Source organism: Tachyglossus aculeatus, chromosome 7, assembly GCF_015852505.1.
Source record: "Tachyglossus aculeatus isolate mTacAcu1 chromosome 7, mTacAcu1.pri, whole genome shotgun sequence".
Taxonomy (NCBI): domain Eukaryota; kingdom Metazoa; phylum Chordata; class Mammalia; order Monotremata; family Tachyglossidae; genus Tachyglossus; species Tachyglossus aculeatus.
In genome coordinates this window covers 14,048,915-14,060,589 of record NC_052072.1, presented here as the reverse complement: position 1 = coordinate 14,060,589, position 11,675 = coordinate 14,048,915, and the positions used below count along the sequence as shown (strand labels likewise).

At 49.0% G+C, this 11,675-nt stretch overlaps 1 protein-coding gene across 1 annotated transcript in view; it reads right to left on the bottom strand.

Moving 5' to 3' along the window:
* Positions 1 to 9,970: 9,970 nt before the first annotated feature.
* The window catches only part of ELAPOR1 (endosome-lysosome associated apoptosis and autophagy regulator 1), a 101,784-nt gene continuing 100,079 nt past the window's right edge, over positions 9,971 to 11,675 (bottom strand). Inside the window, exon 22 of the mRNA XM_038749273.1 lies at positions 9,971 to 10,248. Within this exon, the coding sequence (XP_038605201.1) occupies positions 10,180 to 10,248 (69 nt within the window). The 3' untranslated portion in view covers positions 9,971 to 10,179. The remainder of the gene's footprint in view (positions 10,249 to 11,675) is intronic.

Here is an 11,675-nt window from a genome sequence, read left to right as displayed (position 1 = left end):
ACAAAATAACTAGAATAAATATGTACAAGTAAAATGTAGAGTAATAAATATGTACAAACATATATATATATATAGGGAGAGAGGTGCTGTGGGGAGGGGAAGGAGGTAAGGCGTGGGGATTCATTCAATTGTATTTATTGAGCGCTTACTGTGTGCAGAGCACTGTACTAAGCACTTGGGAAGTACCAGTTGGCAACATCTAGAGAGGGTCCCTACCCAACACAGTCTAGAAGCGGGTGGGGTGGGGTGGGTTCATCCTCACCCCTTTCCCCTTCTTTCCCTTCCCCTCCAGGCCCCCTACGAAGTCATATCCGGAGTCTTGTGATTGATCAACCTCAATCAATCAATCAATCAATCATATTTATTGAGCGCTTACTGTGTGGAGAGCACTGTACTAAGCGCTTGGGAAGTACAAGTTGGCAACACAAAGAGACAGTCCCTACCCAACAGCGGGCTCACAGTCTCCTTTCCTTGTCCTCAGTGCCCATGCCTAGGTCTGTGAATAATAATGATGGTATTTCTTAAGCGCTTACTTTGTGCCAGGCACTGTAATAATAATATTAATGGCATTTATTAAGTGCTTACTATGTGCAAAGCACTGTTCTAAGCCATGGGGAGGTTACAAGGCAATCAGGTTGTCCCACAGGGGGCTCACAGTCTTAATCCCCATTTTACAGATGAGCTAACTGAGGCACAGAGAAGTTAAGTGACTTGCCCAAAGTCACACAGCTGGCAATTGGTGGAGCCGGGATTTGAACCCATGACCTCTAACTCCAAAGCCCATACTCTTTCCACTGAGCCACACTGCTTCACTGTACTAAGCGCCGGGGTGATACAGTCCCTGTCCCGCATTGGGCTCACAGTCTTATTCCCCATTTTACAGATGAGGGAACTGAGGCATAGAGAAGCATCGTGGCTCAATGGAGAGAGCCTGGGCTTGGGAGTCAGAGATCATGGGTTCAAATCCCAGCTCTGCCACTTGTCAGCTGTGTGACTTTGGGCACGTCACTTAACTTCTCTGTGCCTCAGTGACCTCATCTGGAAAATGGGGCTTAAGACTGTGAGTCCCATTAAGACTGTGAGAAGCAGCGTGGCTCAGTGGAAAGAGCACAAGTTTTGGTGTCAGAGGTCAGAGGTCAGAGGTTCAAATCCCGGCTTCGCCAATTGTCAGCTGTGTGACTTTGGGCAAGTCACTTAACCTCTCTGTGACTCAGTTACCTCATCTGTAAAATGGCGATTAAGACTGTGAGCCACCCGTGGGACAACCTGATCACCTTATAACCTCCCCAGCACTTAGAACAGTACTTTGCACATAGTAAGCGCTTAATAAATGTCATTATTATTATTATATGGGACAACCTGATTACCTTGTATCTCCTTCAGTGTTTAGAACAGTGCTTGGCACATAGTAAGCGCTTAACAAATACCACCATTATTATTATTAACAACAAATACCAAAATTATTATTAGAGAAGTGACTTGCCTAAGGTCACACAGGAGACTAGTGGCAGGGTAGGTTTAGAACTCATGACCTTCTGATTTCCAAGCCACCTGATGCCATATTTATGCTCCCTAGTACCCATTATTAGACTGGCTTCAATCAATAATCATACTTACTAAAAATTTACTTTTATTGCAGAGCAATGTTTTTTTAAAAATGGTGTTTGTTAAGTACTTATTCTGCCAGACAGTGGGTAGAACCACCTACCAGCATGGCATAATGGATTGAGTGTGGGCCTGAGAGTCAGAAGGTCATTCACGGGTCCTAATTCTGACTCCGCCACGTCTCCTGTGTGGCCTTGGGTAAGTCACTTTGCTTCTCTGGGCCTCACCTCATCTGTAAAATGGGAATTGAAACTGTGAGCCCCACATGGGACTATGTCCAACCTGATTTGTTGTATCCACCCCAGAGCTTAGTACAGTGCTTGGCACAAGGTAAGTGCTGAACAAATACCATAATTATTATTATTTTTATTATTAGAAGCTAATCAGTTTGGACACAGTCCATGTCTCACGTGGAGCTCAGTCTTAATCCCCATTTTACGGATGAGGGAACTGAGGCACAGAGAAGCAAAGTGATTTGCCCAAGGCCTTACAGCAGATGTGATGGAATCGGGATTATAATCCAGGTCCTTCTGATTCCCAGGCCTGTCCTCTATCCACTAGGCCACAATGCTTCACTGTGCTACAAATACGAGGTACTCTCCCCTGACCTTCAAAACATTATCAAGGTCACAACTCCTCCAGGAGGACTTACCTGATCAAGGCCTCTTTTTCTTGATTCCCTCTTCTGTGTCAAATATACACTTGGATCTGTGATCTTTGGGTATTATTATTATTATTATTATTAATAATAATAATAATAATAATAATAATGTTGGTATTTGTTAGGTGCTTACTATGTGCCAAGCACTGTTCTAAGTGCTGAGGGGGATACAAGGTAATCAGGTTATCCCACATAGGGCTCACAGTCTTCATCCCTATTTTACAGATGAGGGAACTGAGGCCTAGAGAAGTTAAGTGACTTGCCCAAGGTCACACAGCTGACAAGTGACTTCCCAAACCCTGTCCTCTCCCTCACATTCCCATCACTGTAGACGGCACTACCATCCTTCCCGTCTCACAAACCCGCAACCTTGGTGTCATCCTCGACTCCACTCTCTCGTTCACCCCTCACATCCAATCCGTCACCAAAACCTGCCGGTCTCACCTCCGCAACATCGCCGAGATCCGCCCTTTCCTCTCCATCCAAACCGCTACTTTGCTGGTTCAATCTCTCATCCTATCCCGACTGGATGACCGCATCAGCCTCCTCTCTGATCTCCCATCCTGCTGTCTCTCCCCGCTTCAGTCTATACTTCACCCTGCCCAGATCATCTTTGTACAGAAATGCTCTGGGCATGTCACTCTCCTCCCCTCCGCTCCTCTGCCGCTAACCTCCTCACCGTGCCTCGTTCTCGCCTGTCCCGCCATCGACCCCCGGCCCACGTCCTTCCCCTGGCCTGGAATGCCCTCCCTCCTCACAACCGCCAAGCTAGCTCTCTTCCTCCCTTCATAGCCCTACTGAGAGTCACCTCCTCCAGGAGGCCTTCCCAAACTGAGCCCCCTTTTCCCTCTACTCCTCCCCATTTCCCCCCTACCCTACCTCTTTCCCCTCCCCACAGCACTTGTATATATTTGTACAGATTTATTACTCTATTTATTTTACTTGTACGTATTTACTATTCTGTTTATTTTGTAATAGATGTGCATATAGCCATAATTCTATTTGTTCTGACGATTTTGACACCTGTCTATATGTTTTGTTTTGCTGTCTGTCTCCCCCTTCTAGACTGTGAGCCCGTCGTTGGGTAGGGACCGTCTCTATATGTTGCCGACTTGTACTTCCCAAGCGCTTAGTACAGTGCTCTGCACACAGTAAGCACTCAATAAATACGATTGAATGAATGAATGAAAGTGGCAGAGCTGGGATTAGAACCCACAACCTCTGACTCATAAGCCCATGCTGTTTCCACTAGGCCACGTGAGAAGCAGAACTGAGAGCTCTGTGCCTCAGTTACCTCATCTGTAACCTCAGCCCTAAACACACGCCCAAACCAGAAATGATGAGATCACGGCTACAGTGGCTGAAAGTTGACTGCAATGGCCAGTTGGTCGTACGATTTGAGTGTCATTATCTCCCTTTGTGTCCATCCTACCTCCTCCACCCTCAACCCCACAGCAATTATGCACAAATCTTTAAATTGCATATTACAAATTATTTATATTAATATCTGACTCTGTCTTTAGACTGTAAGCTCACTGTGGGCAAGGAAAGTGTCTGCAAACTCTGTTATATGGTAGTATCCCAAACTCTTAGAACACATCTCCTCCAAGAGCTCTTCCCTGACCACACCCCTATTACCTCTACATCCCCTGGAAATCTTTAAGCACTTAATATTCACTCCACCCAATCCTCAGCCTCCCAGTATTTATGTCCAAATCCATAATTATTTTCATACCTGCCTTCCCCTCTAGACTGAAAGCTCCTGATGGTCAGGGAAAGTGTTCTATCAACTCTGTTGTATTGTACTCTCCAAGTGCTTAGTACAGTGCTTTGCAATCAATCATATTTATTGAGTTCTTGCTGTGTGCAGGGCACTCTCCCCCTCGTCCCCTTCTCCACCCCCCTCCTCTTACCTCCTTCCCTTCCCTACAGCACCTGTATATATGTTTGTACATATTTATTACTCTATTTATTTATTTATTTTACTTGTACATATCTAGTCTATTTATTTTATTTGTTAGTATGTTTGGTTTTGTTCTCTGTCTCCCCTTTTTAGACTGTGAGCCCACTGTTGGGTAGGGACTGTCTCTATATGTTGCCAACTTGTACTTCCCAAGCACTTAGTACAGTGCTCTGCACACAGTAAGCGCTCAATAAATACGATTGATTGATTGATTGATTGCACTAAGGGCTTGGGAGAGTACAATATAGCAGACGCATTTCCTGTCCACAATGAGCTTACAATCTAGAGGAAGCTTTGCACACAGTAAGCACGCAATAAAAACCATTGATTGATTACTGACAATAGAGGAAATGTTAGGAAGCTGGTCTGCTATCTCTTGGCTAGTAAGATGAAACCTCAAGCCCAAAGAGGTTCTCCTACCTGTGGATTAAATTCAGATCGGCTCCAGCCTCAACAGTAAAGGCAGCGGCAGGAGTTAGATTCTCGGTGAAGTGAGCCAATTTGGAAAAATGACCCTGTTGTCCCAGCTTGTGCCCTGTGCTAGTCTTAGGGAGCATCTCCAGTGGCTTCTGGGTGTTGTCGGGCTTCGTCTCGGTTCTGGGCCTCACCTCACTATCCAGTTTTCCACCGTTGACGACGTGGCCCATCCAGGAGGTCCCTCCCCACCACCAGTGAGTCCCCACCCAGCCGACCTCTGAGCTGGAGGGCAGGGCTGATGGCAGTGCCCGCCTGGCATACGGAGATCTGCTGCTGGTTGGTTCTCTTTGGGCCCGAAAGCAGAAGCAGGTAGCCTTTCCCCAGAGTGAAAGCGGGATAAAAAGGTAGACAAATGACTGTGAGCCCACTGTTGGGTAGGGACTGTCTCTATATGTTGCCAACTTGTACTTCCCAAGCGCTTAGTACAGTGCTCTGCACACAGTAAGCGCTCAATAAATACGATTGATGATGATGATGATGAAATGAGATATGCCCGAAAAAGAGCCTTTCACAGAACTTGTTGATTCCCCAACATCTTATCAATGAGAGAAAGCAGGGCAGGGAAGAAAAAATTGCACCTCTTTGATGATGTGCTTTTCAAGGTTTCAGCAAGTCAACACCCAAATCCCCTTGCATCTACATTGGCTGCCTTTCAGACATGGCCTGCTGCCAGCCTCCCTCAGAGCCTGGACTGTTAAAAAGAGTGGAGCCAAAGGGAGCCTGACTCATCACCGTCAACAATTATTGAGCACCCACTGTCTGCAGAGCACCGTTCTGCTCTAGGGGGTGGGGAGCATACAGTAAGAGGAGAAGAAACATCCCTGCCCTCAAAGAGCTGGAAGTTGAACAGAGGAGCTTGCCATCCCAAACCGGTTTGGGGCCTCTGTAGAATTCCCACTGTGGGAAGGGAATGTATCTGTTTATTGTTATAGTATACTCTCCCAATCAATCAATCAATTGTATTTATTGCGCACTTACTGTGTGCAGAGCACTGTACTAAGTGCTTGGGAAGTACATGTTGTCAACATATAGAGACGGTCCCTACCTAACAGTGGGCTCCCAAGTGCTTAGTACAGTGCTCTGCACACAATAAGCGCTCAATAAATACGACTGACTGACTGACTGGTGCAGGATGCCGGGTGCTGCCCGCTTTTAGATTTTTGAAATGACTGAAAACTGAGATTGGAGCCTCCCCAGTTCTTCAAATTAATTGGGCTGGGGAGGGGATTGGGTGAGCCCCTCCTGTCCTGTAAGCTTCCAAGGTAGGGGACAGGGGACTGCGGTGCCCTAAAGTCACCTCCCTGCTCTACACTTGCACTCAAGGGGCAGCGTGGCTCAGTGGAAAGAGCCCGGGCTTGGGAGTCAGAGGTCATGGGTCCTAATCCCGGCTCTGCCACTTATCGGCTGTGTGACTTTGGGCAAGTCACTTCTCTGTGCCTCAGTTACCTCATCTGTAAAATGGGGATTAAGATTGTGAGCCCCACGTGGCACAACCTGATCACCCTGTATCCCCCCCAGCACTTAGAACAGTGCTTTGCACATAGTAAGCACTTAAATACAATTATTATTATTATTATTATTAAGGGGCAGAGTTCTGGGGCCCCCAAATCATATCCTCAAGGCATTTCACCTCCAACCACATGTGGTCTTCTCTCCTTTGGCAAATATTTTGCCTGTATGAATAGACCCATGGGTTTGTCCAAAGAAAATAGGGTAAATAAGAGAGATCCAGCTCTGGGGAAAGAGTTGAAGAGTCTCAGAGACCCTAGAATTCTGACCTCCACTGGGCTATGGAAAGCAGTGGAAAGTCTGTATGCTTCTTGCAGGCAGGGATCTCATCTACTATCTGTACAGTACCGTACTCTCCCAACAGTATTCCATGAATACTATTGAGTTGAGGCTGGGTGAGTTTGGGTGAGGCTTCCAGGGCAGTCCTCCCCTCCACTCTCTCCAAAACCCACAATCAAGGAAGATGGTCCAAAAGGTCCTTTTTATTTCACAAAAAAAAATTACATGCAGCACCCATCCCCTAACAAACTACAAATCCTTGAAAACCAAGTAAAAAGGGAAATTCAATGGATCCTGTCGAGACCAAAATTTGGTTTCACAAGGATGAAAAATGCATTACAAAGTCTTTGTTGTATAAATATAATCAGGGTCATCTTTGAGGTACCATCTCTCTCTCTTTCTCTCTCTCTCTCTCTCTCCCTCTCTCTCTCTCTCTCACTCACACACACACACACACACACACACATATCCCCCCCCTTTTATCTGTTGGCAGGAGAAGCCCTCCAATCCCTGAACAGTGTCACCAGTTGGCCAGGGCTTCCGGCTGAATTGATCAATGCACACCAGCTTCCAGCTTGGAGAAATGCCTGCTGGACCATAGGATCCAGCCCCCAGCACCCTTCCCTCCCCACAAAAGCCTTTCCTATGGAAAATTCTGGCCCCCACATTGGCCCCAAGGCCCTCCACTCCTACCTGGGGGCAGGAGCTGAGGCGAAAGATCTCACTCTTTCTCTCACTTCAAATCAAAGCTGACCCTGGTGAGGGGCGTAAAGAGCTAGAAGAAAGGATGGGGAGATGGTTGCAGGAGACACACATGGTATTGCACTCTCCCAAGCGCTTAGTACCGTGTTCTGCACATAGTAAGCGCTCAATAAATATGATTGATTTGGTCAGGGGTTTGGTGAGGCCCTCAAAGAACACTCTTAGCTGCCTTTACCCTGAAGGATGGAGAAAGAGACCCATAGGGTAACAAGTCCCACTTGTGGGAGTTCAATTTGGCGCTTCTAGGAGACTCAGACATTGGTGCTCAAGAACCAAATGGCTTTGGTGATCAAGAGGGTAAAGTTAGGGGATCTGCCCCATCGCTGATGGGTTCCTCTCCTGCTTGCAGGGATCCAGAGGTGAAGTCCAGGTTTCACAGGCAGGAGAGTGGACCAGAAAGACAGACCCTCCAATCCTTATACGCTACACTTGATGTGGGCAGGGAATGTGTCCATTTATTGTTGCACTGTATTCGCCCAAGCACTTACTACAGTGCTCTGCACACAGTAAGTGCTCAATAAATACAACTGACTGATTGAGTTCCTTCTCTGTGACTCCAAGGAATGGAGAGAGGTAAACCAGAATGCAAACAGTCCTGGTGCTCAGGCTGCTAAGAAGAGGTCCTCAGAAGTGAGAGGGAGAGAATTTTTCCTACTTTAAAGCTCTCTGATTGGTTGTGGGCTCAGTGGAAGAGTGAACCTAAACAGGGGCAGGAGCCTCTCGGGATTCTTTAATCATCCTGCTACCTGGGCTAACCTCATGTTCAGTGTCTGAGTGATTCTTACCTCCACTAATAATAATAATAATGGCATTTGTTAAGCACTTACTATGTGCGAAGCACTGTTCTAAGTGCTGGGGGGGATACAAGGTGATCAGATGAGGTGATTGAGGCTCAGAGAAGTTAAGTGACTTGTCCAAGGTCACACAGCAGACATGTGGCGGAGCAGGGAGTAGAACCCATGACCTCTGACTCCCAAGCCCATGCTCTTTCCACTGAGCCATGCTGGGTAGCAGGAAGGGGAAGGAAACGGGGAGAAAAGTGGGAGAGCAGAGGGGGAAGGGAGAGGCCGAGAAAGTGGAGGGGCGGTGGGGTGTCCCCTTTCCTCCCCCGGGCTCGGTCTAAGGAACAGAAGCGGGGAATTGAGGAGGGGGTCCGGGGAGGGGGAGCCTGACGACCTCTTTCTTTTCCATGGAGATATGCCCCAACAGAGCTCACCAGAGATGCAAAGGATGTGCAGTGGATGGGTTTGGGATGAAATGGATCGTCCTCTCAGCAAGGGGCAGGAGGGGTTAGCAAGAGAGGTGGTAACCATGAGAAGCAGCATGGCTCAGTGGAAACAGTGCGGGCTTTGGAGTCAGAGGTCATGGGTTCAAATCCCAGCTCCGCCAGTTGTCAGCTGTGTGACTTTGGGCAAGTCACTTCACTTCTCTAGGCCTCAGTTCCCTCATCTGTAAAATGGGGATTAAGACTGTGAGCCCCCCGTGGGACAACCAGATCACTCTGTAACCTCCCCAGCACTTAGAACAGTGCTTTGCACATAGTAAGTGCTTAAAAAATGCCATCATTGTTATTATTCCCAGCCATTTGGTTTCTTCAGCCTCACCCTGCTCCCCTTCCTCCAAAGAGGACAGATATCCCCAGAAGTGGGCCTCAGAGGTTTTCCACTGCCTACTCCACACTCAGTGAGGAGGAGGAGGAGCTGGGGGCCGGGACCAGCCAGGACATCAATGGCACCAGCCCCACTGGGAGGTGACTGCTGTGGTGAAGTTCACCTCCCTGTGCTCCCATTTCCCTCCCCTGCCCCCAACCAGAGCCAATTTTAGTCTAACCTGTGGAGGCACAGAGGACCAATCCAGGCTTGGGGTGGGAGGTGTTGAGGGTGAGGATGGGGAAAGTCAGTTTGGTGGGAGGGGCAGGGCGGGCTGGGGCTGAACCTGCTCTAGGACTGGTGCAGGATGGAGAGCACTCTGAGCCCTCCGGGCATTTCCCAGAAGGGGACTGAATCTCCAGGCTAGACCTGAAACAAGGTCCAGCCTCCAGGCAGGGGACCCCCTGGGAATAAGACCTTGTGAGTCCGCTCCTCTAGGGTAGGGGAGGCAGGGATCCACCCCGGCCACTGGTGGAGGCCTGGGGAGATACTCTGACAGCGGAAAAAGCCGAATCAGAGCAATTGGATCAGCGACTGGAGGAGGGGGAGGAAGGAAACTCTGCAGTTGGGTAGTCTCGGTGGACTCTTTCCTTCCCAAGGAGTAATGTCTCCACAAAAAGAAAGAAAGGAAGTCTAAAGGGAAGGAAAACACCCTGCTCCTTTGTGCTTAAACAGGCTCTCCCCTACCCACCCTCCCACCCTCCTCCTGACAGGGGCTACTAATGCATCGAATGCCTAAAGGGTCCTGGAAAGTCAACATGGGGCCCAACTCATATTCAAGGCACAGCAGCTCTCCATCACCTCTGTAGCTCTCCCTTTTCCGCTTCTTAAGGGATGCTACCAAAGAGAGATGGGGGCCCTGGGGGACTCCCTTCTGCAACCAGAAGGCCTGACAGAGGCGCATGCTCCCAATTCAGAGGTTGGGGGAAGCTCTTCCCTGGCTTTCAGAAAGACGGAAGAGATCCTTCATCCCAAGGGAGTAGAGCCAAGTGGAGCCATGGGCCGACAGAACCAGGTTCTGGACAGCTGGTCCTTCTGGGAAACACAACACAAGCAAAAGAGCCATTAAACAAACCGCGGGTGTATTTGGCAGGTCTGGGGCAAGAAGGGAAAGTTTGGTGTAAAAAGAAAAGAACCATCCAAAGTCCAGACTTTTTCTGCTAAGGCCACGTGAGGAGTGTCCAGCTGTAGGTGACGGGGGAGCTGGGAAGCTGCAGGCCCTCGGAACACCGTGCCCAAAGTGCGAGACGCAGAGGCAAGGAGGGGCGGGCGGGTCACAGGTCCATGTCTACACCACCTGAGGACGTCTTCAGGGGCACCGAGTCGAACCCATCTGCTGTCCTCTGAAAGAGAGACGATTCGGGGTGCTCGAGCAGAGCAGGCGGTTTTCCCCAGTAGAGGAGGGGACCCCGGTATTCCCATTTGTGTGGAGGTAGCCAGGTCAGGGCCATCTCGTGGGCCCAGGGACTAGGAAAAGGCTAATGGAGGATGGGGCTGTCTGCTTTGATACCCCACTGTCCAGGCAGGGATTCCTTCCCAGAATGTTCAGGGAGAACTGTAGTTTTAGTAGTGGGGGGACAAGCTCCGGGCAGGAATGAGGCATGCCTTAGGACATCCAGTGGGTCAGGGACAATGTAAGAAGGCTCTAGATCCTGACCCCCTGGAAGGATCAGATTAAGGGCTTGGAGGGCTAGAGGCAAGCTAAGACCAAGGCTAGGGGTCCATCAGGCCAAAGTTTGCCTGCCCCTCTCTCTCCCTTCTTGGAACACATGCATGCCTCTGCCTCCTAGTGTCCTCTTCTCTCTGCCATTGCTGGGGCTATTCCTAGCCTAAGGTGGCAGCCATTGCAGAAGAGGCAAAATGAGGATGAAGACGGGGTGGGGTGGGGTAGGGGATGTTCTCCGGGTGGCTCCTGTGGGGAGACTAAAGGGCAGTGGATCAAAGGCAGTTGACCTTATTTCCAGTGCCTAAAGGGGCTCTGCTTTCTGGTGGATAGTCAGCCTCCCCACCTCTGTAATAATACTTGTGGTATTTGTTAATAATAGTAACAATAGTAATAACAATGATAATAACAATAATAACAGTGGTATTTGTTAAGTGCTTACGTGTACCAAGCACTGTAGTAAGCGCTGGGGTAGATCCAAGGTAGTCAATTTGGACACAACCCCTGTCCCACATGTCACTAACACAGTCTAAGGGAGAGGGAGAATAGGTATCTAATTCCCATTTTACAGATAAGGAAATGAGGCCCAGAAAAGTTAAGTGACTTGCCCGAGGTCACACAATAGGCAAGTGTCCCCTGGTGCAACTGGCACGTTGTTCCTCCTGCTCATCGAACTCGTAACACATCACCACCTCCAACTCCGGCTTGTTTCCCACCTCCACCTCCCAATGTTGCTGCCCTGAGGTGAACACCGGAGAACCCAGGACCCTGCCACAACTGTCGAATCGGCAAGTGGCAAACCTGACCCCTAAGCCTGTACTTCTTCTACTGGGTTACACATTGCTTCTTAACAGATGGAGGGAGAGCTCCTCTTTCTAGACTGTAGACTCCTGGTGGGCAGGGACTGTATCTACCAACTCTGTTATATTGTACTCTTCCAAGAACTTAGTGTAGTGCTCTGCACACAGTAAGTGCTCAGTAAATACGATTAACTGAGGGCCGCTGAGAGGAAGCTGTTGGGAGAAAGAGTGGGCAGGGTCTATCATTGTGGGCCAGAGGGGCAGGGGAACAGCAGCCCCTGAGTTTGAAGGCACATGAGAAGCAATG